At 52.9% G+C, this 16954-nt stretch overlaps 2 protein-coding genes across 3 annotated transcripts in view; one reads left to right on the top strand and one right to left on the bottom strand.

Annotated features, from left to right (window-relative positions):
• The window catches only part of LOC125339522 (rho-related BTB domain-containing protein 2), a 25993-nt gene extending 23525 nt beyond the window's left edge, over positions 1-2468 (top strand). For both annotated transcript variants that reach the window (XM_048330712.1, XM_048330713.1), the window contains one exon: positions 1739-2468. In XM_048330712.1, the coding sequence (XP_048186669.1) occupies positions 1739-1956 (218 nt within the window). In that variant the 3' untranslated portion in view covers positions 1957-2468. The remainder of the gene's footprint in view (positions 1-1738) is intronic.
• LOC125339733 (tumor necrosis factor receptor superfamily member 10B-like) lies at positions 2070-16954 on the bottom strand. The gene is made up of 11 exons (XM_048330996.1): positions 16877-16954; positions 14671-14767; positions 12002-12115; positions 11154-11265; positions 10208-10455; positions 9443-9465; positions 8853-9023; positions 7558-7615; positions 6306-6677; positions 4008-4124; positions 2070-2614 (listed from the first exon to the last, which is right to left on the bottom strand). Exons 1-11 carry the CDS (start codon positions 16952-16954, stop codon positions 2070-2072), a joined length of 1935 nt encoding a protein of 644 aa, XP_048186953.1.

The raw sequence follows: 16954 nt of genomic DNA, 5'->3' as shown, positions 1-16954 counted from the left end.
TTCTTTCCTTTTCTCCCCATTTGCTACAACCCTCCCAGAATTCCCCTCACTGAAGTCCTGGTGCCTTCATACTGCACTCTTTTGTTTGTTTGTTTTTGCCAGTCCTGGGCCTTGGACTCAGGGCCTGAGCACTGTCCTTGGCTTCTTTTTGCTCAAGGCTGGCACTCTGCCACTTGAGCCACAGCGCCACTTCTGGACATTTTCTGCATATGTGGTGCTGGGGAATTGAACCCAGGGCCTCATATATACAAGGCAAGCAAGCACTCTTGCCACTAGGCCATATCCCCAGCCCCATACTGCACTCTTGGTTCTATGCTTTGCATGGCTTCCCAAGTCTTCCAGACTCAGACCAAGCCTTCCTCTGAGCTGGCCATCTCCTGACTGCCTGTATCTCTGGATTTCCAGAAGAAGTTCTGCTCTGTCTGGAAACTCCAATTCTATGGGCGCTCTGCTGGCTTTGCTGGCCTTTCCTTTTGTGGGGGGGACTTGGAGGGGTGTTGGTCGTGGGACTTGAACTCCGGGCCTGGGCATTGTCCCTGAGCTCTTCAGCTCAAGGCTAGCCCTCTACCATTTTGAGCCACAGTGCCACTTCCAGTTTTCTGGAGGTTAATTGGAGATAAGAGTCTCACGGACTTTCTTGCCTGGGCTGGATTTGAACCGTGATCCTGAGATCTCAGCCTCCTGTAGCTAGTATTATAGACGTGAGCCACCAGTGCCTGGCTGCTCCTTTCCTTTCTGCTGTGTCTTTGCCCTTTCCCTTTCCCTTTCCCTTTCCCTTTCTCTTTCCCTTTCCCTCCCTCCCTCCCTTCCTTCCTTTCTTCCTTCCTCTGTACCAGTACTGGGACTTGAACTTAGCACCTGAGTGCTGTTCCTTCGTTTTTCTCACTCCAGGCTCATGCTCCGCCACTTGTGCCGCCCCTCCATCTGTGGCCTTTTGCTTGTTAATTGGAGATAAAGAGTCTTGGGGACTTTGCTGCTCAGCTGGCTTTGACCGTCAGGTCTCAGCGTCTCGAGTACCTCGGGTTGCAGGCGTGAGTTGCTAGTGCCTGGCAACCTGCCTCGTCCTTAATGCCAAGGTCCCCATGGTGCGCAAGCACTGAGTTGAGTGGAGACTGTGCTTTGAATTTGGATCTTTTCCCAGGCTGCCCTGTGGGGTCTGATCCTCTCTGGTGATGCTGGGTTGAAGCCACGGCTCCCACGGGGCTCCTGGGATCCCAGGAGAATCCAGGGATGCTCTCGAGGGAACTGTCCTAAGCCAGGGTGCGCATGGGCGAGGGGAGCGCTGCGTGGCCTTCTCTTCTGTCTTTGGTACTGGGGATTGCTAGGTGAGCGCCCTGCCCCAGTACCTCTGTGTTGGGGTTGTTGTTCGGATAGGATCTTGACCACGCTTGCTGAGGCCCAGGTTTGGACTGAGCTCCTCCTGGCTCTGCCTCCTGATTTGCTGGCAGTGATGACCATGCCTGGTTTCAGCGCATGTTCCACCGCGGATGGGCTGCGGGCATGACCCAGGGCAGAGGTTACCTGGCGGGCAGCGGTGTAAGGTGCACAGCCCCGTGGAGAGCGTGCCTCCCGCTTCCCGACATCCTTTGCAGGCCTGGATCGGGGTAGGGTCGGCTCCGGGCCAGCCCGGGGTCCCGCGGCAGGGCCGCCGCGCAGCGCGCGTCCGCATCCGGTGCTCTTCCTCCCCGCCCCTCCTCCTCCGGTCCTCCTGACCGATCCCCCTGCCTCCCGCCCCCAGAAAACCAGGAGTACTTCGAGAAGCACCGGTGGCCGCCCGTCTGGTACCTGAAAGAGGAGGACCACTACCAGCGGGCGCGGAGGGAGCGGGAGAAGGAGGACTACTTGCACCTGAGGCGGCAGCCCAAGCGGCGCTGGCTGTTCTGGAACAGTCCCTCCTCGCCATCCTCCGCCGCCGCCAGCGCGGCGTCCCCGTCGTCCTCCTCGGCGGTGGTCTGAGGCGCCGCCCCCTCCTCCGGACCCCGCGGCTGCTGTCCTCGTCCGCCCCCGCCCCGGCCCTCTGCTCTTCTGCATCAGCCCTTCCACCCGACGGCAAGGGCCCAACCGGGACCCTAGGGGCCGAGCCGTCCTCGCCAGCCAGCGGGGAGCCGGATCCCAACAGCGCTGCCTGCGCAGCCCCCAGATCCAGGCCGGGGAGCCGCCTGCCGGGAAGCGGGGTGCGGGAACGAGCCCGGAGCGCTGGCGCCCTGCCGCAGCCGTCGCGGGGAGAGGGGGAGAGCTCCGGCCGGCGGCGGCTGCGCTGTTTGGATCTCTGCTTGGTGCAGGGGGGCCGGGCCCCTTCCCCGTGAGCAGCGACCATCCGGCCCGTCCCCCCGCCGTGTCTCTCCGTCCGTGGACGTGAGGGTCGGGAAGGTTCCGCGAGCACGTCCACGCAGTCGGCGAGAGGTGAAGGCGTCTGAGCTCGAGGCGGAGCCCCGCGTGCTGGAGAATGGCGGCCGGAGGACACGGGAAGACTCGCCTTCGGCTTTCCCAGCGGCGGCTCCGGCAGGCCGGGGGAGGTGGTGGGCATGGGCAGAGCACCAGGCCCGGGGTATGAGGGGGTATGGGGGGTATAGGGGGGTACTGTTACCCCCCGGTGCAGTGTCCCCCTCCTGCACTGCTCACATGTGGACAGGATGGCGGCAGGAATCAGCTGGGGTGGAGAGGAAGAAGGGTGGGGTCTGCACAGCAATCCCAGGCTCCTCCGGGCCCTTCCTACACCTCGGCCCACCGCCCCCCCTTAGGAGGTGGGGGAAAATGAGCAAAAAAACCACAATTCCCAAGGACAGACAAATGAAAACCAAACACAAAATCACCACCAACCCAACCGCTCTGCCCTCTGTTTCCGCAAAGAAGGAAGACCCAGTCTAGCTCACGAGTTTACCAAGCCCATCAGAGGCCTCGATGAGGGCAGCTGCTCCCTGCGGGATGGACTTGTCACCCCTGGGGCCTGCGGCAGGCCTAGCCCTCAGGCACTTCCAGATCCGGGCCTCAGCCTCCTGGGGCACCAGGTCGGCAAGGGGCAATGGGAGGCTTGACTTCCGGGCTCAGAGCAGCAGAACAACCCTTGTCTGCTCATCTTGCTGCAGGCTCAGCCCCCCCACCCCCCATCCCCACTCCCACCCCCGCTTCCAGTGATCCCACAAGGCTTGTGGGGCATACACCTCGGGGCAAGGGTCAGATGTCAGCAGAAAGGACATAGCTGGGCAGGAGGAAAAGGAAAGCAAGGTTAGTCTGAAGAGGAGGCAGGGTGGGACTGGAAGGTCAGAACGGGAGCTTGAGCCATCGAAGGACACAAAGGGGGCTAAAGTTGACCTTTCCCTCGTTTCCTAAGCCACACCTTACCACCCAGCATCCTTTGAGACACAGGAGACGGAGCCCCCGCCAGCAGTGGGTACCAGCCCAGGAGGCCCACTAGGCTGGATCCTAGACCTGGATCGGCTGGTCTAGGAAGAGCAGACTGAGAAACACAAGAAGCATGTAGTGCCAAGACCTGGAGGTCAGAGGTTAAAGCCTTGTCGGGAGAAGGACTAGGTGGTGGTTGGTTAAGCAGGTGGCAGTGGCTGTGCAGGGAACTCTGCAAGGCTTACAGCTGCCTCCCCAGTCCGGAGCTGGCTGGCTGCGGAGCTGGTTGTGTGCTGCCCTCTGCTGGCTGGTCAGCCTCCCTGCGGGTGTACTTTGCCCATGGCTTCAAGGAGACCCAAGGCAGGGGACAGGACCTTGGGGGAAGGAAGGAGACCAGTGCAGCACCCATGCCTTCCCGGGGGGGGGGGGGGAGGACTTGGGGACACATCTGGCCTCCAGGAGTTGTGAGTGGAGGTTGGTCTCAGGTGCTTGCAGGACTGAGCAACCTGGCACCACTGATGAAGATGGAGACTCACCGGCTGTCAGCACGGTTGACAGGAGCCAAAGAGGCCATAAAACTCCCCATCCACCCAGCAACCGGGGCCAGCTCGCCCCCTCAGGAACCCACTACCCTCTTCCCCCCCGCCCCCAGCTCCAGAGCCAACCTGCACCTCGGGGAGCCAGAGCGGGGAGAGAGGAGGTGCGGAACTCTATCTCCCCCGGCAATGGGTGCTCCGATTCCAGGGAGGCAGACACAGAAGATGCCCCGGTGCAGGGCAAGGCTGAGGGACACAAGGGACAAAGGGGCGAGGGGGGGGGAGGAGCAGTAGCCACCAGGACACCGGCTCCCCCAGACTCTGTGCTGGGGGAAAAATTTAACAAAAAACACACCTCTTTTTATATAAGGTTTCATATTTAATTTGGTCATGACTTCATAAATACATGAGTATTTTTTAACGAATGGCCTCCTTTGTATTGTGTGGCATCCTGGACATGTTCCCAAGGGAAACACGAGGCTTGATCAGGCATGAACAACGACGGAGGCGAATACTGTTTCATGGTCGCATCTTGTCGGCCCTTTCCAGCTTGGGCCAGGCTTTGAACACTTGGGTTTGGGAAGGTTCCTCAAGCCCTGGGAAGGCATCTCCAGGAAACTGAGTAAGACCACGAGAACGGCTGGTATACCGAACGCAGATTTCATTTTCAGAGAATGATACTAGGGTTTGAATCCGGAGTTGAATTCTCTAGGCCGACTCTCTGCTCTCTACCAATTGAGCCACAAGTATACACCACTATGTCCGGCTTCTTACCACCTGAGATGAAGTCTTGCTCATTTCATTGCTTGCCTGGGCTAGCCTCAAGCAACCATCCTGTCCTGATCTGTCTCCAGAGTACAAGGACTCCAGGTAGTGCTGAATGAGATGTAAAAATAGAAGTGAGAGCCAGGGCCTCGTGGCTCACAAATCTTAGCGTTCTAAAGACTGAGACTTGAAGATTGAGGTTCAAAGCCAGCCTAGACATGAAAGTCAGAATCTGCAATTAATCATACACAAAAAGGAGGGGCTGAAATTAAGAGTTCTGGCTCTTAAAACAAAAAAAAAAAAAGGACTGAAATTAGAGTTCTGGTTCAAAAAGAGGGGGGGCTGAAATTAGAGTTCTGAGTTCTGGTTCAAGTAGTATAGTGCTAACTTTGAGCAAAAGAAAGCTCAGGGATAATGCTCAGGTCCTGAGTTCAAGCCCTAGGATCGGCACAAATAAAAGGAGAAAGCAAAACTGGTCAGTATCTGAACACGTGCACCATTCTGAGTCCTCCTGTCAGAGCAGTTAAGAATTGGTGTTTCAGTGTTCACAGAGTTTCATGATTACAGAGGGCTATGATCCCCTCACATATGGCTCTAGGGTTCAGATGGGAGGCACCATCCTAGTCCTGTATTGGCAAATGCTTCACATTGACAAGGCTTCTCCGTTGAGACCGAGGCAGTTGTGGGAGCCCAGAGAGGACTGAGTTCACTAACGAGCATTAGAAACAGCAGGTAACGGAGTTTCCTTAGCACCTGTGATCAATCATTCTCCCAGCTCAGCAACAAAGGAGGGGTGGAAGTTCAAGTTACGTCAGCTCCCTCTGGGGTAGTGAACCAATAGCACACCATGTTTTGTGGAATGGTGATGCACACCTGTAATCCCAGCACACCTGCGAGGCTGAGGTAGGAAGAACATGAGCACTGGCACCCCCAACCCAGAAGAAATACAATACAAAACTGTCAGGCTTGTAAACACTGCACTCCAGTCATCGGCCTAGCTGAGACACAGGAGAAACCAGACGAAGGCAGTAAGATATTCCAGAGGAGCCATCTTCCCTTTGTACTTTTTGTTTCTATGTTACTTCACTCAGCAAATTAACCACGTAAACAACGTAGCAATAATAATAGCATTCATTAAAAAACATGTAACCCGGGCTGGGGATATGGCCTAGTGGCAAGAGTGCCTGCCTCGGATACACGAGGCCCTAGGTTCGATTCCCCAGCACCACATATACAGAAAACCGCCAGAAGCAGTGCTGTGGCTCAAGCGGCAGAGTGTTATGTTAGCCTTGAGCGAGAAGAAGCCAGGGACAGTGCTCAGGCCCTGAGTCCAAGGCCCAGGACTGGCAAAAAAAAAAAAAAATGTAACCCTTTCAACAGTAAATATATTAAATTTACATACAAATATATATACACCTGTATATAAATATAAATAAGTGCTTATAGTGGTTTTGGTTTATCCAAGGGGAAAAAAAGGCAAACTAGAGAGTGTGCTTAAGAAATTCTATCACCTCTGTGACTTTGCATAGCTGGCCACATCATGGTTTTTAGTTTGTTTTATTTTTGTCGGTTGTGGGGCTTAAACTCTGGTAGCCCTCTACCACTTGAGCCACAGCGCCATTCCAGGTTTCTGGTGGTTCATTGGAGATAAGAATCTCACGGGCTTTCCTGCCTGGGCTGGCTTTGAACCGTGGTCCTCAGCTCTCAGCTGGGAGCACGGGTGGGAGCCCCCGGCCCTGGGCCCAGCCACATCATCTTCGTAGACGAACTTCCCAGAGTGCACCACGTGGTCCTCAATTTTGTCCCTGGCGCATCTCTCCCCCAGGGTTTCCAAGGCGTCGAGCAGGGTGTTGAGGGAGGCATGCCGTCCTGTCTTCTGCAGCCACCTGAGCAGCATTTCGTACAGAGCGTCGTGCGGTGCTACCGCTCGGGCTAGGAGGATGTCGTTGTCGGACAGGCCCATCTGCCTCATGAGCTTGTCCCACGACTTCAAGGGAATGACAGATTGAAAGTAGATGAAGGACAGCTTCAGGGCTAGGAGAAACACACAGGTGAGCTGGAATCACATCTAAGGGTGGGTGGAGGGTGCTAAATCAGGTGCCGTGAGACACTGAACCTATTGTCCCATGACACGACCTCTTCCCCAGCTACACCTGCACCCAACCCCTGAGGAGATGGCGCCCGAGATTCATGGACAACATTAAAAAGGAAAAAACACACATACAAAAAGCGCTGTGTATCCAGACACCGGTGGCTCAGGCCTACCTAATCAAGAGGTTGAGATCTGAGGATTGTAGTTCAAAGCCAGCCCAGGCAGGAAAGTCCATGAGAGAGTTATCTCCAAGTTACCAGCAAAAAGCTGAAGTGGAGCTGTGACTAAAGTGGTAGAGTGCCGGCCTTGACTGAAAAAGCTAAGGAACAGCGCCCAGGCCCTGAGTTCGAGCCCCTGGTTGAGTGGTCCGCTTAGTTTGGAATCATGAGGCACTCAATGTGGAGGAAAGAGACTCGGAGGAAGTCAGAAACCCCTGGGGGTATGGACACAAAGCTGACATCTTCCCACAGCCTCCCGGAACCAGGGCCAGGCAACAAGTGGCATTCATCTGAATCTGACACCTTCCTTTTCTCAACAGTGCAAAGGGTGATCATTCCATCCTAGGAGCAGCACTGTGACCCAGGGGGTAGTTTTTCTTTCTTTCTTTTTGGGGGTTACCTTGCAGCTCTTAAACTGGGCCTGGCCACAGGTTTGGAGGGGCCAGAAAGAGGAGGACAGGAGACTTTTGGTTCCCAAAGTCCAGCACGGGACCCTCACACCAGCACTGACTGTCATGGAGGGCCCTGTCAGCCATGGGCATGAGGGCTGGGAAACTTCTTATTCCCTGGACTCCTGCTCTACTGTCCCAGGCAGAACACTTACTCTCAATGGGGTCTACACCATCCACCGGAACAAGCAACCTTTTCTTTGCAGGTCCCTCCCGTAACCAACAGCAGAGATGGTCTGGTTAGTCACGTGACCTGGGGCCCAGGCCTGCCCCTGAGAGCCAGCAAGCCGGGAGATCTGGAATATGAACTTCCTCTCCAATGGCTCCTTGGAGTCAGAGATAAACGTTCTGCCCAGTAGCTTTCAAAAAAATCCCCAAAGTTGGGCTAGGAATATGGCCTAGGGGTAGAGTGCTCGCCTCATATACATGAAGGCCTGGGTTCGATTCCTCAGTAACACATATCTAGAAAAGGCCAGAAGGGGCGCTGTGGCTCAAGTGGCAGAGTGCTAGCCTTGAGCAAAAAGAAGCCAGGGACAGTGCTCAGGCCCTGAGTCCAAGGCCCAGGACTGGCAACAGAAACAAAACAAATAAAGCCAGCCCAGGAAGGTAAGTTTGGGAGACGTTTATCTCCAATGAACCACCAAAAAGCCAGAAGTAGACCTATAGCTCAAATGGTTGAGTAGAAAACGTTAAGGGGCAGCACCCCAGTTGCTGGCAACAAAAGGAAGTTATACAATAAATACAGAAAAAAAGTGTCAAGGAAAAATGACTTATGTATAGAAAAAAAACAATTTGTAATTTTATTCTTTAAATGCTGTCTTCTGAGATAAGAAAAATATTAAAAATGGATAAGAGCCCTCTGCTTCCTACACTACTTTTTCTTACATTGAAGTCAATGTCAATAAAAATTCTAATTATTATTATGGAGAAAACCTTATGAGTAAATTGTAAACGTGGAGTAAACTTCTGAGTTGCGGCCAGGCACGGTGGTTCATGCATTGCCCCTCTGGAGGCTGAGATCAAGAGGATCTCAGTTTAAAGCACGTGCCGGCAGAGAAGTCCCAGATTGCATCTCCAAATAAGCAGCAAAATGCTGGGCTGTAGGTGTGACTCAAGGGGTAGAGCTTCAGCCTGGCAAGAGTGTTAGGTTCTGAGTTCAAGACCTGGTACCAGCACGCGCACACCCCAAAATATATATCTAGCCTTATAAGGTAGGGTTCACTGAGTTGGAAGACAAATACTCAAGCGTTAATGAACTGATTAACAAACACCCAGAGCTACTGCATGTGTGCACTGCTCTAGGCGTGGGACAAACCGGAGGTGGATGGTCCTGCAGAGCTGCTGGGCCGCCCGCTACGCCGCCTGCAGCCGCCCTGGCGAGTCAGGAGACCCGGTGATCGCGTCCCTCCCCTGCCTACAAACAAGCCAGCACCTCCTGTCCCCCACCTACCAGCAGACACTGGGCCTCCCCTGGGGACCGCGCGTCGGCACGTGTCGCCCGGTTTGGTCTTCCTGTTTCTTGTTCCACGTGCACGGTAGAGGGGAGAGGTCCGAGACTCAGAGTCTCATTGTGGTTATTGTCCTGAACCTCAGCCGGTCTTGTGCAACACTTGGAGAAGGCCTTGGGAAGGCAAAGGGGTGACTCAGAAGTCCACATCCCGGCTCCCTGCAGGGTCCCCACCCGTCCCCACGGCAGCCACAATCTGCTGCTGGCACGGGGACCCCGGGGGCTGTGCCAAGGGGAGCCAGCACCCCTCCCTCCCCTACTCCCAGGGGCAAGGTTGTGTCCCAGTGTCTCCCCCATCACAAGAGGACAGGACCACAGCCGCTGGGAGCTCAAAATGGCGCTGGGAGGCTCCCGAGCTTCAGGCCACGCGAGACAGGGGTGGCATGGCGCCGGCATTAGGCCCTCCTCGGAGCCGAGGCTGGAGCTGCAGAGTCTAGGGCTTTTCCCGCAGGGCTGACTGTGCTATGTATGGCGGGAAGCGGTTCCTGAGCCCCACACCCCAGATGCAGGATTAGATGCATAGACAAACTCACCGTTTTGAGGGCTGCTAAACCACCTGCAACAGAAGGGGTGGGGGAAAGAAGAAGGGCTTAGCAAGTGGGCGGGGCTTCGGCAGACCCCGCCCCCCTCCCTAGACAGAGTCCATTGGGGGGGTGGGGTTGGAGAATACAAGGCCCTGAATTCAAGCCCCAGTAGATCTACAGTTGGGCACTGGTTGCTCACACCTATAATCCTAGCTACTCAGGAAGCTGAGATCTGAGGATTTAGGTTCAAAGTCAGCCCCGGGCAAGAAAGTCTGTGAGACTCTTACTTCCAGTTAACCACCAGAAAAGTGGAAGTGGAGCTGTGTCCCCAAGTGGTACAGTGCTAGATTTGAGTAAAAATAAGCTCAGGGATGGCACCTAGGCCCTGAGTTCAAGCCCCACGACTGACAAACGAACAAAGAAATAAATGATAAATAAACACATGCCCAATCTATACTTGGAGCAAAACTGCCTTATCTATTGACCACTTTTCTGACCTGGCTGGGGTCTGCCCCCCCCCCCCAAAGTCCTGGCTGAAAGACAAGGAGCTGCAGGCCCTGAGAGGGGGTCTGGTGAGATTCTGGTGTTGGTACAGTGTCTCCTGGGTAGTGATTATGTGCCAATCATGGAGAAAAGAGAGGCTGAGAGGACATAGGTTTGAGACAAAAGAGAGGATATTTATGGGGGAGACAGGGAGCAGGAAAGAGGGGCAAAGAAGAGGAAGAGAGAGAGAGAAAGAGAGAGAGAGAGAGAGAGCACTTCAGCAACACTTACCTGGACCTGGACAGATGCTGGACAGATTCCGGTTCGTACAAACAACATACCTAACACAGAACCCTATCATAACTAAGCCGAGGATGCCTCCTATCACCCATTCCAGATGAGAAGAAGTAGAAGTAGGAGGCTCCGTGGTGGTGTTCACTGGCTTTTCAGGAGCTCCGGTCCCCCCAGCAGCCTTGGGCACACACTTGCGGTCATGCCAGGAGTCACAAGAGACCACCTCAACCTCGCCCTCGGGACACCTGGGGACACACAGGGAGGAAATGGTGAGATTCCACGAGCAAAGATTAGCCAAGTGGGACAGAAGAGAACGTCACCCTCCCTGCCCAATGTCCATAAGAGGAGGGGCAGACTCCTCCTGTCTGCAGGGTGCCCCGACCCCCAAGTCTCAGGAAGCAGGGTCTGAGTTCCTCGGGTCTTTGTCGCCACGGGTTCCTAAGCTTTGGTTCCTTCTCTGCAGCACACTCGAAGCTGCGCGCACGCGCATGTGCACTTATCCTGGGAGTTAAACTCAGAGACTGAGCATAGTCCTTGAGCTTTACTGCTCAAGGCTAGCACTCTACCACACGAGCCACAGCTCCACTTCTGGCTTTTGTGAATTGGAGGTTAGAGTTAATGGACTTTCCTGCTGGGGCTGGCTTCAAACCACAATCCTCAGATCTCAGCCTCCTGAATAGCTAAGACTACAGGTGGTGCCCAGCTCTACGCATTCTGTTTAGAAAGCAATTAAACCACGTCTGAGGGTCCATCAACGCTCAGGGGGCCTTAAGTCCTAGCCTCTTGTAGCTAAGGAACAAGTCACTTGGCCTAGAGGGAAATGGCAGGTGGGTGGGTTCTAGGCTCAGAAGAACTCCATGGGGTTAGGGAAAGGGGTACAAGGAGATGTGAGTCTTATAGGATTCCGCTGGGCTGCTGGGAACTCCCAGCTCCATCATCTTACCTATCTCTACATCGCTGGCAGAACTCGGGGGCTTCTGTCGTCCGGAAAGTATCATTTTTACACTGGCACACTGTATTCGAGGTTGTGGTACAGGCAGTCTTCACTACCTGATCTGGAGACAGAGCAAAGCAGGGAGGATGAGTTTCTCTGGTTGCCTCGATGGCCCTCCTCACGGCAGAGAGCCTGGCAACCACTAGCCTTCAACCACTAGAGCCACAGTTCCACTTCGGCTTTTCTCTAGTCAGTTCAAGCTAAGAGTCGCATAGACGTTCCTGCCTGGGCTGGATTTGAACTGCAATCTTCAGATCTTAGCTTCCTGAGGAGCTAGGATTGTAAGGCACGAGCCACCAGCGCCAGCCAAGAGCCTGATCCCACAGAGAAAGAAAAGGTAGTATCCACTGAGAACTTGGAGGCTGATGGCGGGGACAGAGGAGAGGCAGTGACTCCCTCTGGCCTCTATCACCCTCTGACCTCCCCTCTTCGTCCAAAGGGATTGGGGTCAAATGCAAAGCAGACCAATGTTGGAGGTGACTTGGAATCTGTCAATGGATCCCAAATCCCTGGCAGAGTGCGGCAGACTCGTGGCAGATCCAGAATCGAGCCCCGTGGGCATGGCTTCTGAATGCCCTGATCCATCGAGCTGTCCTTCCACCGCAGCCTGCCTTGGCCACGTTGGACGGCGTCCCTCCACGTTAACCCACGCCGCGGCTGCCTCCGTCCTTACACAGCCGGGTCCCCCTGGGGTGCTGCCTGCCTGCCTGCCCTGTGGTAAGCTGGAACCCAGGCCTCTGAGAACACATCAGATGAGATTCCCACTCCCACCATGCCCCGGGGCCTCCAGTTCTTACCTTCTCGACACTCCGAGCAATGCATGCAGGTAGGCAGGGAGTTCGTGTAACTGGTGTACTCTATGCCAGCCTCACAGCGCAAGCAGCACTTGCACTCCACTGAGAGGTAGAACCCTGAAAAGCAAGGGAAAACCAGCGAGTGAGCGGATTATGGCTTCTGCACCTACTCTACACCTGACGAAAGCACTGCAGACCAGAAAACAAAGCAAGAGACACATGAAGTTCAAATTCCTAGTGTCTGTAGCAACATGTGCGCATGCGCGCACACACGCGTGCACACACACACACACGCACAAAATGCCAAGTTCACTTCACAATGTATTGTTTGACCTAAAATCTCCCAAATGCTACCATGTCAACATACAGTCAGTTAAACACTGGGGGTTTTTCTTTCAACTCTATAAATTTTCAAAATTGAATCTACTCATGATATTGTCAACTAAGAATTAGTGTAACACAGTGAAAAAATAAGCAAAGACTCGATGCAGTGAAAAAGGAAATAACCCAGACTGGAGCAGAAATTAACAAAGGAGAGACTAGGAAAACAACGAAGAAAACTAATGAAACCAAAAGTTAGCTTCCTGGGGCTGGGGATATGGCCTAGTGGCAAGAGTGCCTGCCTCATATATATGAGGCCCTGGGTTCGATTCCCCAGCACCACATATACAGAAAATGGACAGAAGGGGTGCTGTGGCTCAAGTGGCAGAGTGCTAGCCTTGAGCAAAAAGAAGCCAGGGACAGTGTTCAGGCCCTGAGTCCAAGCCCCAGGACTGGCCAAAAAAAAAAAAAAAAAAAAAAAGTTAGCTTCCTGACCAGATCAACAAACTGACATCAGCCAAAATTTTGAAAGATCCAAGTTTTTAGAATCAGAAATAAGAGGAAGGCCATCACTACCGAATCACAAAAATGAAAGGCTGCACAGTATTATGAAATACTATCCATACAGATATCTAGGATCTGATCAAGGGAGATGGAAACTTAAGTGACCATAATTAGCCTATTCAGTGCCCCATCCAATTAAGGACGGCCATCTGTAATCTAAACTATAACTGCATTAAACTTCCTAGAACATACCTAGTTTTTTAAAAAACAATATTTTCTGACCAGTGCCAGGGGCTCACACCTGTAAAATCAGTCACTGTAACTATGTAGCAACTTCTTGCTAAAAAGGATCAGGTAGTGGGGTGCCAATGGCTCACAATGTAATCCTAGCCCCTCAGGAAGCTGAGATCAAAGCCCGCCTGAGCAGGAAAGTCCATGAGGCCCTGAGCTCCAAGTAACTAGCAAAAAGCTGGACATGGAGCTGTGGCTGACTCAAACGGTAGAGTGCTAGCGTTGAACAGAAATAAAAAACTCAGACACTGCACCCAGGCCCTGAGGTCAAGCCTCTGCCTGGGTTTGGGGGATGGGGGGAGACACACTTATGTTTGATCTGGTAGAACTCTGATTACAATTTACATGCTGAAGAGAGAATAATCTTAGGGTGGTGGTGGCAGTCACTTTTTTATTTGGATAGTTTTTTTTCCTGTGTTTTTTCTTTGCCTTAGAATGAGTTATTAGGGGGCTGGGAATGTGGCCTAGTAGTAGAGTGCTTGCCTACCATACATGAAGCCCCGGGTTCAATTCCTCAGTACTATATGCACAGAAAAGGCTGGAAGTGGCGCTATGGCTCAAGAGGTAGAATACTAGCCTTGAGCAAAAAGAAGCGCATAGACAGTGCCCCAGCCCTGAGTTCAAGCCCCAGGACTGGCAAAATAAATAAGTTTTTTAAAAAATGAGCTATTAGATGAAGCTTATTATTTGGTTCATGAAACAACTTGAATTATCGATTACAATAGTAAAAAGTTTCCTGAGTTCACCAATTCCTAGAATGGAACAAACTAACCTTTGATAAGGATAAAAAATCGCTGTCTCCTGATGTTTTGCCTAAGTAGCAGAGCAAGCAGACAGGATGGACTACTTCATTCAAGAACCAAAACCCTTACCAAGCAGTCTCTTTAGTACACTGTTTTCCTTGAAAAGGTATGCATGGAACAGACACTGCCTGTAGTCCTAGCTACTCAGGAGGTTGAAATCTGAGGATCACAGTTTGAAGCTAGCCCAGGCAGAAAAGTCTGTGAGACTCTTCTCTCCAGTTAACCACCAGAAAACTGGAAGTGGCTCTGTGGCTCAAAGGGGTAGAGCACTAGCCTTGAACAAAAAGAGCCCAGGGACAGTGCCTAGACCCTGAGTTCAAGGCCCATGACTGACAAAAATAAAAGAATAAAAATTTTAAAAAGCTGGAAGTAGAACTGTGGCTCAAGTAGTACAGTGCCAGCCTTGAGCTTAAAAAGTGAAGGGACAGTACCCAGACCTTGAGTTCAAGCCTCAGTTCAACCACTAGCATGCTCATACACACACACACACACACACACACACACACAGGAATTAAGATTAAAGTATTTTAAAAAGTTCTAGACTCTTAGCTGATACTACACCTGCACACACAAAAGTTCAAAATAGATGAATCTTAGCAGAAGACATGGAGATAAGTCTTCATAAACCTGGATTTGACATTGGATCCATAAATGCCAGTTGAACAAAGGAGATGGGAACCGCTGGGAACAGAGACTGGAAGAACATGGAGTCAGAGTAGCGTAGAAGAACTGGGGGTCAGAGTTAGGATGCACCTGGTTTACACGACACTTCGGCAGGTCTCTGCTTCATGTCTTGCAGGGCAGCTGGTTGACGGGACAGTGTAACAGCTGAGGCTGGGCCGGGCTGTATCTGTGGAGAAAACACAGAGCCTGGTGTTAGCATCTTCCAGGCCTCCCCTCATAACCTCCACCTCACAACATGGCTGCCCTCACCCTCACCCCGCCCCCAGCCTTCAAAACCATCTCAGAGAACTTGACTTTCAGTCATTTATTTGTCTCTTTGCCTCTCTAGGTTTAATCAATTTATAGACACTCCCCTTTATTATTTTCTCTTCTCATTTGAAAAATAATTCTTGGCCAGGCACCAGTGTCTCACACCTGTAATCCTAGCTACTCAGGAGGCTGAGATGTGAGGACCATGGTTCAAAGCTAGCCAAGGTAGGAGAGTCCAAGAGACTCTCATCTCTAATTAACTACCAGAAAACTCAAGGTGAAGCTGTGGCTCCAAGTGGTAGAATATTAGCCTTGAACAAAAGAGCGGTGGCTAGGCCCTTAGTTCAAGTCCCACAATCAACAAAATAAATTAATAAGTAAATACTAACAACCAAAACGACAAGGGCATAGCATAAGTGCTAGAGTCCCAGGCCCTGAGTTCAATCTCCAGTATCACAAATGAAATTTCATTTTATGGAGTATTATCATATATAGTTCTACTAGCTGACCACACGTGGTTGTCTCTCTGTGTCAAACAAATACACTTAAAAAGAAAACTTGCAGTCAAATATACACTAGACAAAACTCCCATCTAAATCATTATAAATATATGGTACATTCACATATTAATGAAAACACAATATCTGGATTGCCGTTTTGTTATGTGAAACTGAAAGTGTACATTCATTAAATGACTGTTTCTTCACACCGTGGGCCCAAAGCTTACTTTCTATTATCTCATATAGTGGAAAGTGTTCATGCAGTTACGGCTGGTGTTTTATTCCTCAGACTAGTTTTGGGCTTGAGACAAGTTCTCAGGGGGGCCTGGTTCGTTCTAGGAAAAGTAATCAAGAGAGGGATCCTTGTTTGTGTGCACTGACTGGAAGGCCTGATGCCTCATTTCTACTTGCAAAATCACAAGTCTCTGGTCACCAGATTGCCAGTCCCCACCCTGCCCTAACCAGTGATAAGATGGCCGAACCCCCAGTGCATTCCAGTGCCTCTGGGGTTCACTTGTGTCCCCTCCCCACAGTCCAGACCTTTCCTTCCGGGTTTTGGGGGGGCGGAGGCAAGTTTAAAAGTTTTTTGAGAAAGTTTTAATTGTCCAAGGTGACTTCGATTCAACGTGTCAATTTATGAAGACAATTCACTGGTTAATTTTTTTTAAAGAGACAAAAACAAAACCTAGCCAAGGTGTTGGTGGCTCACCGCTCTAATGACAGAATCTAAAGATCAGGCTCAAAGCCAGCTGGATAGACAAGGCCTCCAGGTGACTGGGACCTCAAAGCAACTAGCAAACAGCCAGAGGAGAAGGGGCACGGATCCTGAGTGACAAAGCAAGCGCCCCAGGGCCCCAGTCCTGGCATAAGAAAGAAAAACCAACAAACCAAGCTGAGGTATGGGTGGATGGGTGGGTGGATAGATGGATGTCCATGGATACATGGAGGAGAGGCCAGGACCCCCTAACTCTCTCCACTTTACAATAGGCAAGAAGCCTTCCATGGAGGGTGACACACACACACACAGGCACGGGCCCTTCACGCTCCCCGCCCCCACAGGGCCTCCCTCCCCGGGCTTTGCTGGTAGCAAGCAACGGGAGGGGGGGGGGGGACGGAGGAGGGGAGACAGGAAGGGAGGGGAGAGGAGGCTGTGAAATCCGCGGGCGCCCGCGGGGAGGCGGGGTGAGGGAGGCTGTGACGTCGGCGGGCTGGCAGGACGGGGGAGGGGGAGGGGAGGCTGTGAAATCCGCGGCCAGGCGGGAAGCCCGCGCACAGGTGGGGGGGGGGTCAGGGTGCCCCTGCGCCCCTGCGCCCCTCGTCCTCCCCGCTGGGCTGTTCTCCTCCCCCCCTCCCCCCGGCACCCTTCGACGGCCGTCTCCCTCCGCGCTGCGCGGACATGCCTGGCGGACATGCCTGGCGGTCGCGGGCACCGCGGGCCCGGCGCTCCCCGGTCCCCGCTCCGCGCCCGCCTCGCGGCCCCCACTGCGCCCCCCACGGCGGCGGGGCCGCTCCCGAGCCAGACTCACCAGCAGCGGGGTGGAGGCGACCGAGACCCAGGCCAGGAGCCCCAGGGCGGCGCGGGCAAGGATGGCAAAGGAATTCAT

The sequence above is a fragment of the Perognathus longimembris genome, chromosome 21 (assembly GCF_023159225.1).
Source record: "Perognathus longimembris pacificus isolate PPM17 chromosome 21, ASM2315922v1, whole genome shotgun sequence".
Taxonomy (NCBI): Eukaryota; Metazoa; Chordata; class Mammalia; order Rodentia; family Heteromyidae; genus Perognathus; species Perognathus longimembris.
The sequence above is the reverse complement of the archived record's forward strand: the minus strand, read 5'-3'. Positions and strand labels throughout refer to the sequence as shown.